We start from the raw sequence: 23,169 nt of genomic DNA on the forward strand, positions 1-23,169 counted from the left end.
AGGACCATAAAATATAAACTGTGAAGTAAACTACCCTGGTTCCTTTCATAAACGTGGGGTCAGCAGTAAGGCAGGTAGGTAAAGCCCACACTGTGTACCGAGAAGCTTCCTGGCTTCGGGCAGGCTCCAAAACGGGGGGATAGAGCTGGAAAGCCCCGTCTGGCCTGGCCATCTGGATGGAAACCGGAGAAAAGGCTGTTAACAAGGTTCCTGCCGGTTGGGAGTTCAATCAGAGCTGCCCTTTCCATTTGTGATATGAAAAAACACCAAATGTACTATTCCTGGGGACACAACAAAATAGGGGGTTGGGAGGGGAGCCAAACAGGAGCGAGAGTGCATCTTAAAACTTTCCTGAAGCAAAGGGGAAAAAAAAAAAAACCACCACCACATGGCTCGGCAACTTCAAACTGGTCCTACAAAGAACATTTTCATGGTAGATGGGAGGTTGAACGCTGGCCTGTTAGGACTGGCACAGCCTGGACGCATGCCAGTTTTAAGTACCGACGGGGAGAAATGGCAGCCTGCACCAGAAAACCCCATCCTGGTAGGACTGCTGCTGAGAAGCCACACAGTGAGAACAATGCCCAGCAGAGGTGATGGGGAGGGTGGCTTAGCCCCTGAGGAGAAACTGTGCTCTCTCTGCAGCTGGTGCTGAGTGACCGTGGGCCTCAAGGAGGGAGAGATGAGGATAAGAGAAGCTACCCAGTCCCAGAACTGCCCTCACCGAGTGCCCGCCCCTTCTGGAGCGCTCACTGGCCCACACCAGTTCTTTGCAACGAGAGCTCCCTCATACCATAAAAATTATTACACAGTTTTATTCTGAAGAACATTTTGCATTTTAATTAAAAAAAATTTATGTCAGGAAATAGTCATTTACAAACCTTCAAGTGTTTTTGCCTGGATCTGGAGTAAGAATGTCTTAAGAAGAGGTTTGTAAGGTCTTCATAACAAAGTATTGTTATTTACAAAAAAAAAAACCCCAAAAACAAAAAACAAACCCAAAACATTAACAGGTTGTCTAGGTAATATTAAAAATTTTGAACCAAAAAAACTGCTTTTTTTTTTTTTTTTTGACCTCAGGGAATCCCTGCCAAGGTAACTTGACAAAGTCGGCATGATTCCTTGAACAGAAAGGGAAGCCTTGGTGGGTCTCGTGGTCCAAAAGTGGGTTTTCATCAGGAAGCACAGCCGGAGTGTGCGTACGTTAATGAAAACTTCAGCCCTCATTCAGTTGCATATAAAAGCCCTCAAAGAGAACACACAGTACAGCAGTGTTGTGTAAAAAGGCAACAATACGACCTGGACAGACCCGACGTTCTAATCCTGCAGATCACGGCTTTGCCCCTCCGCCCCCCTTCCCCAGCACCCCTATTTAAGACCAGCAGCAGCATCCATCCTCAGGGAGCGAGGGCAGAGGAACTTCATTCCCCTGTTCGATTCTTTCTACACCAGAGATGCAAAATAGGTCTTGTGGGGGCAGCGGGGATGCCGCTGTGAATGCCATAGGGTCAGAGGAACCAGCTTGACCGACGGGACGAGCTTAGCAGAGGGTCAGTAAAATCAAAGACAGGTGCAGCCTGCGGTGGACCAAAGGTACACTGTCAAATCCTGGAACTCTTGCCCAAAGCAAAGGTTGTTAAGGAGTCATCTGGTATATCTTGTGTAAAGGTAGATTTAGAGTGACTCAAAATATTTTTAGAAAAAATCTCTATAGTGTCAAGTTCTTTTGAACTTAAAATTTCATCTCCAAAAGATTTTCACGGAATAGATGAGAATTGGCTCTATTTCTCCTACTTCTGTACAGCCCGAGTAAAAATGCTAATAATACCTAGATTTCAGTGGGGAACTACAATTATTAGGACCCATGGATATTGCTGCAGTTCAAATACGGTACAATAATTACAAAATATAGACCATCTCTTTACAAATACAAATTATAGTATATTACAAGTCATGTACAGTAAATCTATAATTTTTAAACAAACTAGCGTATCTAAGTTTACCTGGTTGCGAGTGCATGATTATTCCAGTTTACAGTTGCCCTTGAGCTGACAGTCAGAAACCGACTGAGTGACACTCTTTCTTGTAAACTGGGGTCACATAACAGAAAACCTCGTGTCTAAGGTCCTGCTCCCCTCTCCAGATGACGGCTGGTAGGTAGGTCCTGATTCACACACTGTATTTCAGAACAGCTAAACAGAAACCGGGAAGCAGTGTGTTTGGGAGGAAAGGGTTTAAAAATGGATATGCTGGGCCCAGTGAATGTCTGATATGCTAGACCGATGGCTGAGGTAATGACACAGGTGTGGTGATCGTCATCACCTTGACCTTCCCCACCGTGCCAGCAGGTGGGTGGGCGCAGGGGAGAGCCCCGGGGGTGCCCTGGACAAGCGGGCAGGGCTTGTCCCACCTCCTCACGGGTCCTCCCCTGAGGGCTGGACCTGCTGCTTCCCACAGCTGGGGCTGGGCACGGGGGAACGGCTGTCCCCTACCAGGTTTATGGCTTCCGTGAGGCATGACATCACTTGTACAAAAGTCTAATTGAACATGGACTCCACACTAGTGCCTAACCTTTCCTAACTACGAGGCACTTTTTCCCTGGCCCTCCGGCGCCCCACCTGAGGCCAGAGCCAGTCTGCCCCTCCCTGGGGGCTACAGGGTGGTGATGCAGATCATTTCATCTGCCAGGTCTTCCTCATCTCTTCCGGGGTCAGGCTCTTCATCGCTATAGCCTGGCCCGAAGTCCTGGAGCTCATAGTCCTGCCGGTGGGAGACGGGGCCCACGCCCCCGTTAGCCTGGGGATACACCGTCCCGTTGAGCAGGTTGCTGGCTGCACTTTCCATCTCGTCGATGGTCAGGTCGCAGGCATCGGCGATTTCGTGTTTTGTTGCCGATACAAATTTTGGGTCCCTTGCATACCGTCCTAAGCCTTCAGATATCAGGACCTGTACAGGACAGAGGATCGACGGCATGAATGTGTTACGAGGCTTTGCCGGGAAAATGACAGAGGAGCCCCCTCAGGCACTAACTGCAAGATGTGCTTTTGGGACTCAACCAGTCCCATTCGCTAGACCTCACATGTGACAAAATGTGAATGGCTTGGAAATGTCACAGAGTTTGAATGCTACATAGGGCCCAACAAGAGTGAGCCCTAGATTTCAGTAGGAGCTGGTGATACTGGCAGGCCCAGCACGTGTAATCCTAGGTACAGCTCCGCTAGGAGAACAGGCAGTGGCGGTATTCTTTTTTTTTTTTTTTTTTTAAGATTTTATTTATTTCACAGAGAGAGTGAGAGAGAGAGAGCATGAGAGGCGGGGGAGTGGGATAAGGAGAAGCAGACTACCTGCCGAGCAGGGAGCCCGATGCGGGACTCGATCCCAGGACCCTGGGATCATGACCGGAGCTGAAGGCAGACACTTAAAGACTGAGTCACCCAGGCGTCCCAGTGGCGGTATTCTTACACTTGCGCTATACGTACCATCTTTGCTTCAGAGGAATGGGTGCGATCCAGAGGAGAAGGGACCCAGCTCGGCTCCCAAGCCCCCCCACCCTCAGAACCACCACGGCGCCTGCGTGTCCCCCTCTGCTGTGCCGGATGGCACACTCACCGCCTCCACCAAGCTGTCTGCGCTCCTCTGCTTGTCACTGTTCTTGTTGCGGAAGCTGCTGGGGACAGTCAGGCTGGCTGGTGTGAACGTTCGGTACGAGATGCCAGGCTCGTCCGTGTACCAGGAGCTCCGGTGCAGGGACGGCAGGCTGCCATTGACCTGGTCCAGGGCCTCCGGCCGCTCCACCTGGATCAGGGGCGCGTAGCACGGTGTCCAGTCCCGGTACGGAGGGGTCGCCGGAGGGGTGGCCCATGACCGGGTCGAGTGGCTCGGTGAGTACTTCTGGGCTTTACTGGAATCCAGGCCCGCAACTGCCATGATCTGGGGAGAGACGAAAGGAGGCGGGGCCAGAGGTCCTCAGGTGCGGGCCCCAGGCCTCCCCATGCACACCAAGCAGGAGGTACGGATGCATGGGGGTGGCCACAGATAAGGGACAAGGACTTGAAAAGGACACAGGCAGTAAAATCTGGCTTTCTGGCAGACTGTTTTCAGTTTCCCCAAATCCATAATGCATTCTCATGACTGTTCTTAAGGAGGCATCAGCCGCTAATTCGTGAAATTGCGGCCGAGTGGTGGAGAATTAGGGAAGACATTCACCCTGGGCTGTATGAACACACCACCCAGTTCGCTCTCGGTTTAAATATGGAAGGACATGAGGGGCAAACGAGTCATTCCCGGCCCTCGGAAGGAACACAGTCCTCTCTCCTCTAGTGCCATTCATCACACTTGCCAGCCTCCGGTCTGCTCTGGAGCTCTGGGCACAAGCCCTGCTGCCCCTGCCCCCAGCTGTGCCCCAGCAGCCAGCCCGGCATTCCCTCTCTGCACGGAGCGCCACGGAGGCCCGTGACCCAACCAGAAGCCAGGGCCAGCCGCGGGAGGCAGTGCAGACACAAATCTGGCCCTCGTGGGGGCCGGACAGCAGAGGGAGAGGTGTTCGCATGCACGTGCCCGTGGAGACTTCCAGGCCTACTCGGTTCATGGCATTTGATGGCTGGGCCTTCCCACGCCTTGTCCTTCCACAACAAAGCAGGACACGAATAAAAATTAATATAAAAACTGAAGGCAAAAAAGTGACAAGTTGGCGGAGAGACCTGAATGGAACACCTGAAATGGAAGCTAGTGCTCGTGTGCTCAGGATGCCGGCAGTAAGCAAGCTGGGGGTGAGCTGGCTCTGCACGTTTACGGACCGGGTGCTCCCCGCATGCTCCCCGCACGCCTTCCGGCCCCTGACACATGTACACAGTGGACTGCATCTCTGATGTGCTCTTTGCAGGAGGAAGAAGTGCCCTCTTCTTGCCCTTGAGGCAAAGCCCTGGTGAGGGGGCTGCAGCCCCACCCTCCCTCCAGGCCCTGGGCTCTCTCCTGTCCAGCCACCTCACCATGGACGGGTCCTTCTCCCTGGACCGCACTCTCTCCTTGCCCAGGGTCAGAGGCTCACCCACCCGTGACCACGGCGCCCTGCCCACAAAGGGCTCTACAGACATGTCTTAATGAAGGAACCATGTCTCAGAGCAGATAAAGGGCAGCACTGACTGTTCAGGATCAGGCAAGCGGCCACCCCTCCCTGGGTCAGGGACTGTCCCAGGCCCCGTCTTCAGTGCCCAGGAGAGAACACAGTGTGCACCACGGCCGAGGGCCCAGCTTGGGAAGCTGGCAGCCTTGGATTCATAGGTCAACACGGTCACGCACCTCCTGTGTGAGCTCAGACATGTCACCTACCCTCTCCTTGATATTCGCTCATCTGTGAAATGGGGTTCGTGATAGTAACTATTTGGCAGGGCTGCTCCAGGATTGAACCAGAGTGTCTGTGAAGGTTCTCTCCTTCCCTCCTGCTGCTGGCAGCCCGAGGGAAGTGAGTGGCCCTAGGGTGGGTCCCACACAGGCGGCCCCTTGGGCCTGTGGTGTCAAGGCCAGGTGGGCAGGCTCACCTGTTGCTGCATCAGGTGCAGAGGCAGGGCTGTGCGGTGGGGGAAGGCGGGGGACGGCGGGACGTCCTCCTGGCTGCTCTGCCCGCGCAGGCACTCGAAGTTGAAGGAGGATCTCCGGTGGGCTGAGAAGTGAAGCACAGTGACAGCTGTGCAACAGGGGCTCTGTGGGGCCCCCGGGGCTCTGGGGTCAGGGTGGGCCCCTGGACACTCGGCGGGGGGCCCAAGAGGAAGCAAGTCACACATCCAAGGAGAAGTATTAGGTAGTGAGGTCTTGGACCTTCGGGAGGATGAAGAAGCTGCCCAACTGAGGGATGTTTTTAGTAGGTGTAAGTTGGTTCCTTGCAAACGTAGTGCCTGTTCTCATGGGGCGGAGCTGAAAGCTCCAGAGGGCACCTGTTCTGACTGGACGCCCCTGGCCCTGTACACACACTGTGGGGAACACAGCACTCAGGTCAAGAACACAACGTCGTTCTAGAATCCTGCAAACACCTGCTGCTGCCCCCTTCTCTCCCTGCAGGCATCCTATGTGTCTCTGGGGCCCCCGGCATCTTGCTGGTGCTCCCATGCTTATACCTGCTTTAAGGGGAGTGACTTGCTATCCGCTCAACCAGGTAAGCAGCAAATCCTTTGGTTGGGGAAGACCCAGCTTCTCTAGCCCTGAAGGCAAAACCGGAAAAGAACACCTCTGATGTTAGAGAACACGGCTGTCTCATTATCAGCTACTCAAAACAGAGGCTCGTGCACAGGCTGAGCAATGACAAGAGGTCCCGAGTTTGTGGCTTCACAGGACACAGGGCCCAGGAGGTCGGTCTGAATTCTGGGCCCCCAAGCACAGGCCAGATGCTCCCCGCCCCGGGACAGGTCCAGCCTCGAGGGTGCTGGCCCTAGAGACACGGCATGGGGGCCTTACTGACAGTTTGCAAAGCAGGAGCCAGGTCTCCTCAGCCTCTACTTCCTAAGATCCCAGGGCATTTCTCACGGCCCGGCAAAACTCCACCCCCCGGATTCTTGTACTGGAAAACGGGCGAGCCGCCCAGGCCTCCTGGGAGTCACACGGAGCGGCAGGAACCAGGTTCTGTGAGCGCTCTAATCTAAAAGTGTGGGAAGACTGGGCTGAGCCCTGGGCTGACCCTGCCCAGTGCGGGGAGAACAGACAAGCAGCCCCGGCCACGCAGGCTTGAGGCGCCCCTATGGGGTGTGCTGGACCGCCGCCTCCTCCTCGAGTCGCCTCCGCGGGACACAGAGAGCTGCACGACAGCTGCTGTCCTCATCGGACAGGCTGGCCTCCCTGCACCACACAGGGGCCTCCCTCGTCGGCACACCCTTGAGGACCCTCCTAGGGGCAGCCGGCCAGGGCCAGAGGCTCGGAGCCAGGAGAGGAAACCACCATCTCTCTCATTCGGGTAGTGCCTTTTGGTTTTGAAAATCCGTCCCTGGATACCCTGATCATCTCGTCTGCTGTGCAGACAACCAACTCTGACAGAGAAAGGAATTCTACTGTTGCTGAGAACACAGGCAGAAGACATCCACCTTCCCCTGCCCAAGGTCGGAAGCGATGGGCAGCAAAGCAAATAAAATACGTTTTATTGATTTGCCCTTACAGATAAAGAGGGCATCTGCTCTGGCCCACTGGGGTTCCTCACTTCACTCGGGTAGTGCCTCTGAATGGTGGGCATTAATGTGGCCACCGTAGGGCACAGGGAGGGTCCAGAGAGGGCAGGGCAGTCCACAGACAAGGGGGCCTCTGCCGGGCTCACCCACGTGTCGCCCCATATTCAGGGAGCTCAGAATTGCTCTGTTCGGCAGCATGTGTTTGGGGCTGCAGAATGAAATATAAACTATGGAAATGGGTCTGATGACACTCCCCAGCAGGGCTGAGACTGCAGCAGAGAGGAGAGGGCCCTAGGCACCACCCAGCTGGACTGGTTACTGCACACAGAGTCAGCGGACTCAGAGCCAATGTGTCTTGGCTATTTTTGGTTGCTGACTGGAGTCCTGCTCAGAAATATGCGCCATTCCTCAGAAACACCAGGAATGGATATTCTTTAACCGTCACCAAAATGCCCCCATGTGCAAAATCCAACTGCCTGGCCAGGAGCTGGCAGGGGTCACGGCGTCATTTCTTACCCCAGGCCAAGTCCCTCACTGGGGGTGAGCCACATCTCCTGCAGCCCTGCTTAGGCCACCGGCGTAAGAAAACCAGGTGGGAAACAGCTGGCCCCCTGCCTCTTCTCAGCGGGATGGGACTCCTCCAGCCCCAGGATGGGGGCGTGGACCCAACACCTGCCCCGTGAGCAAGGGCACTGGCTGAAACATGGTAAGAGGGGAAGCCCCTGGTGGGAACTGGGCAGAGATGGACACCAAGAGTCCCCAGGGGCCCCCCAGAGGCGGGGGGGTGGTGGTGCTTGGTGGGACAGGCCTGGGCTCAGGTCCAGCTCTGCACCGGGGCTGCTCACTTCCGCCCTCTGAGGGTCAGTGACCCTGTCCACAGAGAGGGCCTGAGAACCCCACGCTGCACATCGTGCCTACCCCACATGATGAACCCCAGGCTCCAAGGCAACGATAATGTGCACGAAAACCCCTCATCAGATACCACGTACTGAGCACGCTTAGGACCACATGCTGCCTTTCTCTGTGCTCAGAGTCAAAATGGCCCGGAAGTGGTTTGAGCTCAATCACGTGGGACACGGATGAGCCAGAAGGAAGAGCCAATACCGATAGGGTCTCCAACCAGGGGGCTGGTCTTGTGGACGGAGGACAGTCCCTAGCACGGCACGACCACATCTGTCACACTTCCTCGGGGCCGGGGTTGGGGAAGGAGCATACTGTTCTCTGGGAGGCTTCACCTAAAACAAAAAATCTGGCCTCACATGTCGGGGTGGGAGGTAGTAGGCGTCTCCTTGGAGATCTCCGGGAATCATAGCAAACAGGCGAGTCCTCATCCTCCAAGAAGCCTTGGGGGTGATGGTAGCCTCGGGGCCGCTCGAAGTCCCAGCTGCCACCTGGGTATCGGCTGTAGTAGCTGTAGTTTTGCCTGGGGGTGAGAAAGGCGAGGAGAGAGCGTAAGGGGCACATGAGATCTTTGCTAACAAGCCCTATCTCTTAGCTCAGACAGCCCCATGGCTACAGTCCTCTCCCCAGCTTTCCTAGACACCCCGACTGGCTGAGAGCCAGGCAGTCAGTCCTCAGCTTCATGGAAGATTCAGGGCCCTGGGAGAAGCTGGTCTCTCTGCCTGCCTCTCGGGCAGTCCAGGTGTCGTACAGGCGGGCCCTTGCCGCAGAGTATGAGGGGCAGGAGAGAGCCAGGCCTCCTGACGTCAGCCAGAGCCACAGAGCTGCTCACCTGGCCCCGGTCGGCGAGCAGGCATCCTCAAAGCCCTCCTCACCGCTGAAATACTCCTGTTCCTCCAAGCAGCAGGAGTCCCTGAAGTAGCCACGGATCTCTGGATCTTCCCGGCAGATAGTGGGGAACTGCTCATCCCTCGAGTCAGACCTACAGTGGTGAGAGAGGGCCCGAGCCCCTGAGCACCCAGCTGGGCCTCGGTGCATTGCTAGCACCCCGGGCCCACGTGCCCCCAGCTTCTCCCTGGTGTCCCCAGGACTGGACCGTTCAGGCCTCTGGTGGCAGAGCTGTGTGTATGAGCATGTGCGCGTGCTGGGAAGGGGCCGCTCTCTCACTACCTTGCACAATGCTGGTGCCAAACCACCATGCTCAGGGGCCATGGAGCCAAAGGAGTGGGTGTCATTTGGTGGAACAGAACAAGGAAATGGACCTAGAGGCCTGCAGTGATCGGCAGTCCCAGGGAGAATACGCTGGGCTCCCAGGCCACCTGCTCTGATCCTTGCTCCTTCCTCCTCTGGCCCGTGTACTTTAGGCTCTGGAACAAAGAGGCTCCCTGACCAGTTTCCCACTACCTCTGACCCAGGAAAAGGTGACAAGAGTTTGGGATATGGTGTCCCCGGGGAGACTCACATGCATGACACCTGCCAAGTTTTCAAAGACGGCCCTACCCACATGGCAAGACTGTTGTGCTATCTCCCTGAAAGCTGCTATCCTGGCCTCAGTTCTCAGGAAAGCCAGCCAGGCTCTGTTACATCGACTCTCTCCAAAGAGAGGACAGTGCTCCCTCCAAGTTCTTCATTCTCTCAAGTTGCTCCTGAGCAGCAGGTTGCACTTGATATAATTAAACTAGGAGACCCAGCCTCTCTGTCCCCAACAAAATGATCATCCCGCTGACCATACAACCCGGGTCAGCAAATACGGAGCAGGATACACTGCACATATGTTGAGGGCTGCAGGGGAGACCAAGGAGAAGACCCGGTCCCTGGTCTTCAGGAGGTTGGGGCCATGCTTTTATGAAGCCCCCACAAGAGGCGTGAACCCAGCCAGCAGAGGCAGGTAGCACCGGCCTCCCAGGGCCAGGCGCCCGGGAGCGCACAGTGGGCTCTCCCCACACGGCGGTCACGGGGTGTGCCTGCAGGGGCTAGCCCATGGGCACACTGGCGTGGGAATACTAGTCCTTGGAGGATGACACAGTCTATGCACATATGGACCTAAAAGCTCCTTTGCTTAGAAAGAAACAACTACTAGCGCGCCTGGGTGGCACCGTTGGTTGAGCATCTGACTCTTGGTTTCAGCTCAGGTCATGATCTCAGGGTCATGAGATCGCGCCCCTGCGTCGGGCTCTGTGCTCAACAAAGAACCTCCTTGAGTTTCTCTCCCTTTCCCTCTGCCCCTACCCGCCGCTTGCACGTGCTCTCTCTCTCTAAAATAAATCTTAAAAAAAAAGAGAGAAAGAAAGAGAGAGAGAGAGAGAGAGAGGAGGGGATGGGAAGGAAAGGAGGAAGGAAACGAAGGAAGGGAAGGAGGGAAGAAAGAAGCAACCACCTCTGCCTCTGGAGCCCATAGCCCCAAGCTCCACTATCCTATGAGGTTGCTGCCTGAAAGGAAGTTCTCATCCCTCCCAGCACTGAGAGGCCAGCTGGTCACACTCACAACACAGAGTATTTAACACACAAACACAGGCAATGAGCACATACCTAATGTAAGTTTCATAATAGCGGGTTCTATCCAGGAAAGGCATAACATGGGAGGGAGGGAGGGAGAAGATAAAAGTTAAGTATTTCCAATAAAATTTAAAATGCAGATTATCAGGCTAGTTCCTAGAGCAGAGGTCAGCAAACTATGGTTTACGGGCCATATACTGTCCATGAGCTATGAACAGTTCTTACGCTTTTAAAGGAGTGCAAAAAACTCAAAGGAAGAAAAATATTACACCATGTGGGACCACGTGAAGCTCACATTGCAGTGTCCATAAAGGTTTACTGGGACACAGCCACACTCATGCATTTAAACAGTCTATGACTGCTTTCTCTCTACAAGAGCAGAGCTCGGTCACTGCAATGGAGCCTGTATGGTGCCCAAAGCCTAAAATATTTACCATCTGGCCCTTTACAAACGTTGCCAACCTCTGTCCCAAAGTATGTTGGCACCACTGGGGAAGGCAGAGTTCACAGCAACTGCTGCCATTTGAAGGGGCATCCCCTTTGGCAGGACACAGGATGGCTGGTGGCCCTTTATCCTTTGGGTTCGTCACTGGCTAGTGCCTGATGAGGCCATGAGCTCACGGCACTCACGGGTTCGAGGGTCAGGGCCTCCTGAGCATCTCCCGTGTGTGCCAGAGCACTGGGGAGAAAGCAGCGCCTTGCGCAGACACTACGTCACCAAGTGCAAACACATTTTAAAGGTTACCTTTTAATACTGGACCTTCTTGGAGGCTCCCGGTCATGCTTGTGGGAGGAGGGATGCCCATTTTCAGACATATGCTCAAGGTTCCCCATGCTGGGCCGCTTTCCAGGGGCAGCTTTGGACATATTGGCATTATTGAGATTGGCATTTGTTGAGCTGGGAGCTTGCTTTCCTATGGAATTATGGTTATGATGGCTATGACACCCCGAATTTCCTGCTGGAGGAAACAGCGGTCTCTCAGTATCACTTGCAGGTGGAACTGAAGGCCTTTGGACATGCAGGGGACGGTGGGTGGTATTGGTCTGCTGAAGGGGGTCTCTCCTATCACTATTAACATGATTGACATGGTTTCCAAGCAGGGCACCATTTCTCTGCAAAATAATGGGAGACAACACCAGGTAATTTAACAAGTATTTGATGCAGGCTAGCTTTGTTAGGTAATTTTTTTCTACACGAAACACAAATTCTAGGTAAGCTCCGTAGGATCCCTGTAAAAACAATCTGAGTGTCTCACAGATCAGGGCGGATGTGTCTGTGTGGCAGCTGGTCCCCCTGAAATGAGGAAGGTTACCGATCCCTGAGCTGGGAAGCAAGCTCTTGGCTGTCACACGAGTGTGCTCTTCACGTCGATCCAAGTTGAGGTGACTTATACCCAGCAAGGCTGACTGGCAGCCCCCAGCAGTTGAGGCTGGACAGGAGGCATGCTCTCTGGGCTAGGGGTGCTGAGGGCCAGCCCAGGGAAGAAGGGGGTAACACAGGTGGGCAGCTGCTAGCGGGACTCAGGAGGCTCAGCCACACTGGCCAAGCAGCTGTGGCCAGGCTCCTCTGAAGTGGCCAGCGTGGGACAGAGGGGCCAGCTCAGGGCAGGAGCAGGCCTGGCCCTAGAGGAGGTGCCGAAGGTCTGCTGTGGGGAGAGCATGGTCCGTGAGCCCCTCTAGGCCCGGGTGCTGGCGTGCATTCTCCAGGTTCTTTTGTGGATCACCGACTGCCCAAACTGAAGTCCTGCCCCGCTATCTCCAAGTGGCCAGTGTGTAGCTAGGCGTGGAATAATTACTTTGAATACATCTTCTTCTTCTTCTCGTTTTGTTTCCTCCGGCTCGTCATCTTGCAAATCACATGATATAGCACGCCGGATTTCTGGCCCAATGTCATGCAGTGTCCTTAATCCTGCCTAGATCAACAAAAATGGCAAAACGGATTAGACAATATGGGTGCGCTGGGCCCGGCCTGGGTCCTGGCTCTGCTCCTGCCTGATTCAGCTGTGGCGAGGGAAGCTTTCTCCAAAGGGCAACCCATGGGAGTGACTACCCGTGTGAATGTAACTGAAGGGTCCCTGAAGCCCCGGGGTTGAAGGGTGTGGTCAGGAGTTCCAGACGGTTCTAGACTAGGGTGCTCAAGGCCTCCGACCCAGTCACTTCCTTCTCACATAGCCCAACTGTCAGGGAACAGTGTCTGCCATGGCCAAGAGCACATGCCTGCATCCAAATGACAGTCTACAGAAGGAGGGCCTGCAGAGTCCTCTCCTAGAGCCCCAGAGAGGCCCAGGAGCACAACCCAGCCACTCGATGGGGAGGGTGGCCAGGACTCACTGGCCATGACCTAAGTACGGGTATGAGGGGGCAAGCTGACCAAGCAGCCAGCGGGGCCACTGGTTCTGCAAGAAAGCCATGGGAACGAGGGAGTGACAGGTGCACACACTGCAATCACCAGCACATTCAGGACCATGACGGAATGGGTCGACACGCACACAGACCCGGGCCGCTGTGCAGCGCCAGCCTCCGTGGCCATCCGTGGTGCCCTGGAGGGTCAGGCCAAGAGCTTGCCAACAGCTGGATCATCCTCTTGAAGACCACAACACATTGAAAAGGGCTCACCAGCCTCTGGAGGCTGTGTGGGACCCACCAGGTGACCCCTCCTGGCCCCTCACAGACACAGTCCTTTGCCTAAGGCCCTCACGGTTGGCTTTCCTTACACTGGGCCCTGGGTTCCACTGGAACAGGGCCTGGGAGACGCCCTTCTGTTGTTCCCAGCTTTGTTAAGGAAACACCAGAGATGATTCTGCTATACATGTGGAGGGATGAGTTGCTGGCTCTGAGAAAGTTCTGTTCTGACAATTTGAAGAAAAACAGCATGCTGACTTAAAGACTAATAGGAACGGTATAGCCACTTCATCCTTTTCCACAAAAAGACTGGCATCTCAAAGAGGCATTTCCTCCCTGCCACCAGGCCTAAGTGCCCCCTGTCCTATATTTGGGCAGGACCCTCTCATTTGCTGGCAGTCCTTCTGCCACAGCGGAGACTGTCTGAGTCCTGGCTGCACAGGGCTGATCTGCACACTACATCACGGTGGTCAGCAGGGAACAACTGGGCTTAGAGGTGGGGCATCAGGGGAGGGGACCACTTCCTGGCCCTTCCTCCACAACCCCCAGCAGCAGGGAGTTGGGAGGGGAGGGGCTGGTGGGGATAGTGGCCACGGTCTGGCCAGGTCCCACAAGGCTGGCCCCCCTGGTGTGGGAATGCTCACAACTGGTCTTCTGCAGAAGCCAGTGGTAGTGATGGTAATTTAGAAAGTAAAGTCCTACGGGAAGTTCCTAAGAAGCTCCTGTGAAAACAGCCTCCTCCTCCATAGGAGACAATGCTGTTAAAAATGGTATACCAGGCTAGGTCTGATATGATCCATTCTCTGAATAGAGGAGCAGGGCTGGGGGCGGGGGGTGTCTTTCTATTTCATGAATTGTGGGTGTGCAAGAGCTGCCTGGATTCAGAGCTCTCAGGTTCCTGGCGAGGAATGCTGTGGTCTCGTTGGGGAAAGACACACGTGTCCTGCCACCAAACCCAGAATAGTTCGTGGTATGGTCAGTGAGGCTACCTCTCACTCTCCTGTCCCTCTGACCACAGGCACGAGCTGCACGCGCACAAGCATACACATACACACTCATGTAGGTGCACACACACGCTTTCCCTCGCTCAGGATCCCCAAGTCTGGCACATCTGAGCCAGGGGAATCGTCTGGCTTAGACGCGGACCCACTTGCCATTCTCTTGGAAACATCGAGAAGGCGACGCTAATGTCCAGTGGGGGAGAGCTTTTTCACCCAGAGCTGCGGGCCTGTGCAGGAAGGTCCAGCCCAGCAGCGTTGAACAGCCTGCAGCTCATTCGTTCAGTGTTTCCCAGAGCACAGTCATCAAGGGAAGATTAGCTAAGCCAGGATTTCATTGTCTGGTTTTGGATCACTGGAGGAAAGGCAGATCTGAGGCTCCCAAATCAAAGACCAGGTTTGAGACACCTGCTGTCGTGTCTATAAGATAAACATAGGTGACAAAGCACTAAGTCAACACCCCCAGGTAAATTATATATATGAGCCCATCTCACGAGGCACCACGGGCTTGGAATACCCCTGAGTTTGAAAAAAAAAAAAAAAACAACAGATAATCCTATTCACTGTCATTCAACAATTTGGACTAGGTCTGATTAAAAGAAATAGAAAACTATTTATTTGGATAATTTTTAACATCATCCACTGTTGGCGGGTTGACATTTCACTGAAATACACATATAACATAATTGCATAAGAAAAACAAAAATGGTCTCCAGCAGGTCTTCGATGGTACACAAGATCAGGAGAGTGTGGTGAACAGACACAGGACAGAGAATTTGTTTGCAACATAAATCATGGAGAAAACTGAGAGGTGGCTCAAGAGGCCCCTTCTGAGGACAAATAATGACAACATATTTATTAAAGAGACATTAGAGGAGGATAAAAAGCATCACTCTTCCTCGACATGAAAGCAGAGGTTTAGAAATCATGGTTACGTTTTGCTCACACCACGCAGGAAGAAACACATCTTCTAAAAGTCCGGGATTGACCTGACTCTTTCACATGGGATCTGGGGAAGGACGCAGGGGGGATGGGGCATGCCGAGGGGTGGTGGCAGGGGTAGGGTGTCTGCCAGGTGAGGGTGCCAGGAGTGGGGTATCTGCCGGGGGGTACCAGGGGTGGGGTGTCTACCGGCGGGGGGGGGGGGGGGGGGGGGGGGGGGGGCGGGGGGGGGTGGTGCCTGGGGTGGGTTGTCTGCCAGGTCTGGGAAGGCGGGAAACAGAGGTTCCCAAGCTTGAACTGAAATGAAGCTTAAACACAGCACCCTGAATTTATTACATATCACAAAACATGATAATGAAATTTTTCTAGCACACACATCAAGCTAAAAGGTAGCTTAGTCTGCTCCAAAATTTCCATAGGCATGAGTTCTGATCCCAGAAAACTATCTTAAACTCTTGGAAAAATTACTTTTTTCCACAGTCCTAAGAAAAAGAACATTCTTTTCCCTTGAAATAAACACTTTACAATCAGTAAAATGAGCTGTTCTTTCATTTTTCATATCGGTGTCTACCTCTATCGGCAAAGTACTACTTTAATTTGAAACTTGGTCATTAGCACTTAAACCAACATAATTAAAGCCGTATAAAGTCATTCCATTAACATCACAGTAGAATTATGGTTTTGAATAAACACAGAATTGTTATAAAATAGAAACATTTTTAAGATGTCCAATCATATAAAATATTAAACAGAATCAAGCCTAGTTTCTGGTTGATTTTTAAATGCTAGATGGTATCATAAATATCTTTTAAAAAAAGAAATGTTGGCGCTTTGCCTGCAGACTGCTGCTTTAAATTTTAGACACCATTTAATTGGAATTTTGTAGATATTTACTCCATAGATAATTAAGTCACCAAAAAAAACAAAAACAAAAACAAAAACCAAACTACAAAATCTAAGTATCTCTGAAGCAATAGCATAAAAATATGGTATTTGAACATCAAATAGGAACATTCGTTTACCTTCCTTTCTCTTGCCCACTCTTAGGGTCAGATTTTCCTACCTGGGTGTGTGAGAGATCCTGCCCTCGTCGCCTTCCTAAGCTAGCTCCGTGAGACCCACCAGGAGCTGCCGGCTCTCAGCGGCACAGCAAGCCCAGACAAAGGCCAGAACCCCTCCTGAACCTACACTGTAACAGTGGAGATAAGAGATGTGAGTCTCCAGTCGGACCCGGCCAGGCCATTCATCTCTGGATGTGAGTGCCAGGCTTTCAGACTCCAGCCAGCGAGCCCCTGTCCGGCAGAGCCTGCTCTTCATCACGGGCTTCGCTCAGCCAGGCCTGGCCTTGCACACTCATCTCCTGAAGGGCAAGTGCTGGTGAACCCTTTCGTGGGATTCAGCCCTACCCAATCAGAGGGCACGGTTTCCGAACTAGCTCCATCAGAAGAACGAACTGGAGGTTTAGCTCTTAGAGAATAAACCAGCCCATCTACAAGCTGTCCCCCACCGCCTCCACATACACAACACATATGGGCACACCCCTTCTTTTGTCCTCCTTTTCCTCCAGGGAAAATGTGACAGTGTAGCTTTGTGTCCATTACGCACAGTTCTTGAGTCATGCATCCAGGGTGAGAATCATGAGCACGGCACTCCGTGGGCCACCCACGGGGATTCTGACCCTCACTGAAAAGTCAGCTGTAATGTCACCACAGAAGTTCCTCTTGGGGCTGCGCTCAGCAACACACATCAATTTCCCACCACTTCGAAAGGTTAAGGAAGGCTTTCTTAAAATTACCTAAAGGGACCTATGACATTTCCCTGTGAACAATCTCACAGAGCTCTCTGAGCAACCTCTATTCTTGGCTGAAGTTTAACACCAGAATCTGAAATTCCTGCGAGTTTCCTGATAACAGAGTATTACTTCAATTTAAGCTCAGCAGATACCTTAAATCAGGAGCTCTAGTCTGTTAGCATCTCTGTAGCTGTCATAACAATCTCCCAACCTTTACCCCACTACATCCCGGAAGGCCAGGATTATCCCCATTTGGTTGAGTGGCCTGCCCTACCTAGCGAAGGCTCAGCTATGACTCAGGTCCCCAGGCCTGTGGTTCCCATGAGGCCCTGCTGGCCTCACCCAGGCCACCACCAAGACAAAGTTGTTGAGTCTATGGGAAAGAGGGCTGGGATCAAGTCTGAATTGTGTGCTCACTTAATGACTGTGACCCCACTCAAGTTTAACCTTCTTCCAACTAACTTAGCAGAGCTCTTGTATCACTAAGGCCACATGGAAATGACCAGTGATCACACATCCTTGTCTCGGCTGGGCCGCTCTGAGGAGTGGTGATCTTTAAAACACGGTCTGTCACACACTAACTCAGACCCCCATTCCTCCAGATCAGCACAGGCAGTGAGATGTGGGGTTCCACTCTCAGTCTGAACTTCGCTGGGCATAGAGGGCACAGGCAGCTCTGTGTCTAGGTGAGTGGGTTGGGACTGGCGTGGCACCGGGGAGGACAGAAAAGTTCTGGTGGGGACAGTGCTCAACGCAGGAGGCTCCCTCACCAGGGAGATCATAAAAAGGCTCCAGCACCCTTTTCCTTTAGCGGGGATATGGGATCATTTCCCTAGAGTAGCAGTTCTCAAAGCATGGCCCGGGGACACTTCCAGGGGCCCACGAGGGGACTGTAATTTGCACAATACTAGTATCTTCTTTGCCTTATACATGCATTCTCTCAGAGCACAGTGGGGTTCTTCAAAGGTTCCATGACATGTGAGGATGTCACCTCTCTGCTATCTTTGTACGTGTATATTCTGTATTTTAAAAATTTCTCAGTTTTAATTTCTAATGTAAATACTGATATACAAGGGTCCTCAATTATTTTTAAGAACATAAAAGAGACCCTGAAGATTGAGAACAGCTGATAACTCAGCCCCAGACGGGCAGCACCAACCTTTCCTCAGGCACTGGCCCCTTCACCTCATCTACGATTCCTGGGATTCTGCTGACTTTCTCTACTTACGGAAGAAATGTCCTTCCTCTGGCTTCTCTGAGCTAGCCTTTGGCACTTGTTAATGGGTTGCCTTCACCGTGGCTTAGAATGACATACCCTCCCATTACCCCAAATAGCCACCTCTCTTAGGTCTGAGGTATGCCATGGAGAATGAATTTACACAGGTACCTACCCAACATTGGAACTGTCAGTAGGTGTTAGCAAGTTCCTTCTCGTGGAAAACTGACACATTAGGGCTAATGAAGTCATTAGGTTGGTATTATTCAATAACACACCACAATAATTAAGATCTTCTGCTACTACATAATATAACCTGCCTTAACTTCTTTTCAGTAATTCTATATCTTCTTGAAGGCTTTTGAAAATAATCATTATTATTGTCAGAGGAAAAAGATCTCCTGCCTTTCAGAAAAAGTAGAGAATCCTGTACCCAACAATCCTGTGAATTTAGGTTGGGTCACACCACACTGTAAGGACAACGTGTAATTATGAAGAGCCTGGTGTCCAACCCTACATCTGTTTCCCTACGATGGATACCGGCCTGCATCGTGTCTTCCATATAGGAGCGTAAGAGTCTAGCACCATGGATTCTGGTGTTGGGTACCAAGTTTGCTGAGTCTGTGAAGATTCTCAGGTAATAAACTTGAGTTGTCTCTTACAACTTTTCCACACTCAAAGCTATACTCTTCTGGCAAGGTTTTAAGAGAAAGGACAGAGGTGTCTGCAGTCTGACCGTACGCCAAGTTTCTGGGAAGCTTTGTTTCCCTTTTGAGTTGAAGTCAGAGGCAGACCTCATGACTTTTGGCTGTTTCCATAAACTGCCCTTGGCTAGCAGCCATGGCTAGCACCGTCACTCAGCAACACAGCCAGGCCCCTACGGGGCCAGAGTCTCTCATTTCATTGAAACCATTCCCTAATTCCATCCAGAACGTTCACCGTTTTCCAGTTGTTTCTTATATGGAAGGACTGCAGAAAAGCATATGGAAACACCTGCCATGCCCATTGCTTGGGGCTGTTCTGCCGAGACTTTACCCTGTGGAGACTCCATCTAGAAGTCAGCTGGTCACCCTGGCCCTCTGAGACAGGGGGAAGCACATACCGCCCTTCATTGTTTAAGAAACTTGACATCAGGGTGGGTCAGAAACAGAGGGATCATTCATCTGATGGTGAATTAGCTCCACACCTATGCCCATGGGGCTGACCAGTCTCCTTTGCAGGCATGATACACCAAACTCTTAATAAGTGGTGCATCCCAGGCACTACCTGATCAGGGCAGAGTGGGCCTTCAGACCAGAGCAAGATTCCAGAGGCCCCTGGTACACCAGGCATTAGCCTTTTAGTTGCTGGATCACAGAGGGATCTGGAGAGGGGCTGGATGTCAGCAAGGGGGCCCCAGCTGTTAAAATAGCATGTACAGAGAAGCTTCATCTTCACAAGGGTGTGGCCACACCAGAGTGTGCTGGCCAGCTTTCAACCCCACCCTGCACACCACTGCCCTGGGTGCTGTGTGAAGTCAGACCCGCTCTTGGGCCCCATGGACTCTGCTGTGAGAATCCATAAAACCCACCATGAGCTCCTAGACTTATAGCAGTCTCCACACTGGCAGCAGAATCAGGGGCCGGGCCTGTTTCCATAAGTGAGGCCAGGGAATCCACTTCAGTGCAGACAGGCCAGATCACTGGTAACATGAGCCCCTGGGGCCAAAGGGCACAGTGGAAAAGACATCACTGGAACAGACCTCAGGGCTGAGAGGGACCCTGCCACCTGTGCCCCAGATGGGCCTGCAGGACTTCCACTAATGCTGCTCTTCCCCATGGTGGATGCCACTTTCCCACTTGGCCTGCTCTTGAATGAGCCCAGCCAGGAACAGGGCCTCCCCACATGCTTGCTGGCTGTCTCCGCTGCATTCCACCTGCCCCCTCACACACGCACGCACGCATGCACACACACGCACACACGCGCAAAGCCTCCGGTCTGCACCGACGAGGGCAGGCCAAAGGGGCTTGTAAACACTTCTTTTCTCTAAACACTTCAGAAACTTCAAGTTTTCACACTACAGTTACTTTTGAATACTGATCTTAAAACTCTAGTTGGCTCCTCTGGGTATCTTGGGTTCAGCACTGGATGTACAAGCTCCTCAACTACTGAGAATTTCAGACTCCCTCGTGAAGCAACTTCTCGGGCAAACGTCTACAATTTGTAAGATCGTGAAAACACAACCTGCAGAGGTACCCCTGTGTACATCTTTATACATTTCCCAGATCTCCTTAAAAGGGGTGGAATTCTCTTCCTTGGTGAATAACTACAGTACAGAACAGAACAGAGATCAAAGAAAAACAAGAATTTCTTAAAGTTCCGGTAGTAAACAGGCATATGATATTATTATTGTTGTAGTCTTAATAATAAGCAATTATACGTTCAAAGTGCTTTACAATCACTTAGCTATTCCTCACAACAGCCCTGTGAGGTAGGTCGACATTATTGCCCCCATTTTACAGATGGGGGAAACTGAGGCACAGAGAGGTTAAGTGTCTTGCCCAAGGTCACGCAGCAAGTGAACGCTGGAGCTAGACTAGAACCCAGGTTCCCTGACTCCCAGTGTCCTTGAAACTAGACCACACTGCTTCCAAAGAGGCATCCCCAGACTGGCTTTGAGCACGAATTAAAGACGGACAATGTTGGATGAGGTTTGGGTGTGGTGGTATTTCCCGTGGACACGTTAAGATGGAACCTGAGGTGTTACCTGGACTGGTTTTGGCATGCAGGTGTATGTGTTAGTTTAAATGGTGTCTGAGCTTCCTGGCCTGCCCACTTCCCACTGCATTCTCAACTGGGTCACTGCAGAGAGTGGGGGCTGGAGGGTCAGGAGGTCATGGCGGACTAGCATATAAAAGAAACTCTGTCAGCTCAGTGCCGAGGGGCCTGCCAGTCTTTGGGAGTTCGGGCCAACTAGGGATGCAGGACTTTGGAACAAAGTCAGCTGCCCACCTTAGACAGGTCTGCTTCATCTTTTTATTATGGTATTTTTTTACTGGCCAGCGTCAGGAAGTTGTGTTCATTTCATTTCTCTGTGGGGCGGCTGCCCCCCTCCTTTGCTCTCTCTCTCTCTTTCCCTTTCTCTGAGTCTCTGCTTGGAAGGGAAAACTGTTAAGCCTTTTGCACGTTCCCTTCCATGAAAAAGAACCACCGGGAGCAGCATCCGCGACAGGAGGCCATGGCTCTGCAGATGAGCCACACCCTGCTTCCGCCTTCTGGAGGAGTGCTTTGCTTGGAAGGGGTCTCCCTGGGGCCTTGGGTTTGCTTTTTCCTGCATTTCTCCCGAAATGCTGTTTCAGTAGAAATAAGCCCACTTGAGACTTTTCCCTTTCAAGGCCTTAGCCACAAACGCCTTCCGACTAACGAGCTTGGTGCTGTAGCTCAGGCAGAAAATTCTAAAGCATCCGTTCAAGCATCTGAAACAAATGAATCAGCCAGTGAAATCTCATCTGTTAGCATCTGTTCTCGTCTTAGATTAAAAAAGAAAAGAAAAGAAAAAGCCTTTTTTTATGGCTTTAAATGGACTCATGCTTTTTTAAAAAAAAGAAAAATATCTTGCTACTTTTTAAACTAAGGTAACTAAGTAACAGGTGTCCGCTACTCCACGGATTAAATGCCTGTGGAGCATGTCTTCCTCTCCTGCACTGGGCCTCCCCGAGGTGGCCGCATCAGGGCACATCCGGGACTAAGAGTCGCTGGATTCTTTATACCACCCACCCTTCCACTCGAGCACCTACATCACCAACTGTTGGCTGGGGTGCAGGCTTTCACAGAAAACCTAACCACCTAACTCTTTACCAGCTGGAAAGAATGGTTTCCTCCTTAAACCCAACCTCAGAACAGGTGAGAAAAAGACTATCCCTCTAAAGTCTTCCTGTCATTAAAGATAATCAGACTCCCATCTGGAACAACTGGGGGATAGAGTCTCCTCGGATTTCACCAGAGTATCTTTGGCATAAAGAGAATCCTTGAATGTTGAAAGAAATGAACAAAACTTTTCCCACTTTGGGATCTTTTTTTTTTCCCCCTTTATCCATGAGACACTGGGCTAATTCATGTCTGCATCTTGCATCTGGAAGGTCTGATGGGGCACTGCTGTTTGATGGGAAGGGGACTGAGCATTTTCAAGGCTGCAAGGCTGTGTTCCTTTATTGACTTGCTCTTGGCAGAAACTTGCAGGTCACTCAATGTAGCAGTAATGGAGGGGAGAGCAAATGTGGAGTCAAACTGAAGTGGATATGGCACATGGGGAGGGGGGCGGGTGGTGAGGAAAACAAAAAGGCAGCCTGATGCAGCTTCTCTCCGACCCTCTGGAGAAGGTTGGAGAGAAGGCTGGCTTTAATGAAGATGGATGGATAGATGGAAACTGCACACTCATTCAGACCGCAGAGGCCAGAGGACACCGGGTGCCGAGCTCCTCCCGACACAAGGATCCCCTTCATGTAGAAGGGGACACTGCAGTGGGTCTGAAAAGAGGGAGACCAGATGGAGCCCCCAGGGTTGGAAACCCCAGTGCATCTGTGTGCCCTTGAGAACCATTCCACGGGGAGCAGAGAACGCGGACCTGTTCTGATCCCGCTCAGACAGATTGCACTCTACGCAGCACAAGCACGCACATGCCTACGTTGTACTTCTGCGCTCACACTCGACCTCCCATGGGCAAGCCGTCTGTCAGCCACGTGGCACACCCGGCGTGGGAGGAAGCCACTCATCCCACTTCTCAGCAGGCTGTGCCCACATCGGGGGCTTCCTTGCACGTCCTTGTACTTGTCCTAGTGACACTGTGGGTGCCACTGCCATTCAACCCCGTGTCCCTAACTGCTGTATCATCACAGAGTATTTCATCACACAGAAAGGAAGCGCCTCCTCATGCTCATTAAATGTAGAGTGACAAATCACATTTAAAGCCACTTCTAGAACAGAGGAGGCCAAAAATGTAATTAGAATTATCCTTCAAGGAGACCAGAATTTTCTATTTTTAATGTTTGCTTCAGAATCCAATACACTTTCAGAATT

General features: G+C 52.1%; 1 protein-coding gene across 3 annotated transcripts in view; it reads right to left on the minus strand.

Annotated features, from left to right (window-relative positions):
- Positions 1 to 368: 368 nt before the first annotated feature.
- Positions 369 to 23,169, minus strand: part of CACNA1D (calcium voltage-gated channel subunit alpha1 D) — a 296,037-nt gene continuing 273,236 nt past the window's right edge. Inside the window, exons 42-49 of one of the 3 annotated variants that reach the window (XM_034998637.1) lie at positions 12,341 to 12,457; positions 11,290 to 11,657; positions 10,578 to 10,604; positions 8,881 to 9,030; positions 8,408 to 8,571; positions 5,538 to 5,659; positions 3,610 to 3,930; positions 369 to 2,946 (exon numbers count right to left, since the gene is read on the minus strand). In XM_034998637.1, the coding sequence (XP_034854528.1) occupies positions 2,653 to 2,946; positions 3,610 to 3,930; positions 5,538 to 5,659; positions 8,408 to 8,571; positions 8,881 to 9,030; positions 10,578 to 10,604; positions 11,290 to 11,657; positions 12,341 to 12,457 (1,563 nt within the window). In that variant the 3' untranslated portion in view covers positions 369 to 2,652. The remainder of the gene's footprint in view (positions 2,947 to 3,609; positions 3,931 to 5,537; positions 5,660 to 8,407; positions 8,572 to 8,880; positions 9,031 to 10,577; positions 10,605 to 11,289; positions 11,658 to 12,340; positions 12,458 to 23,169) is intronic. The other 2 variants (XM_034998638.1, XM_034998639.1) reach the window with 2 other exon arrangements.

This window comes from Mirounga leonina, unplaced genomic scaffold (genome assembly GCF_011800145.1).
Source record: "Mirounga leonina isolate KUSES-001 unplaced genomic scaffold, KU_Mleo_1.0 Mir_94, whole genome shotgun sequence".
Classification (NCBI taxonomy): domain Eukaryota; kingdom Metazoa; phylum Chordata; class Mammalia; order Carnivora; family Phocidae; genus Mirounga; species Mirounga leonina.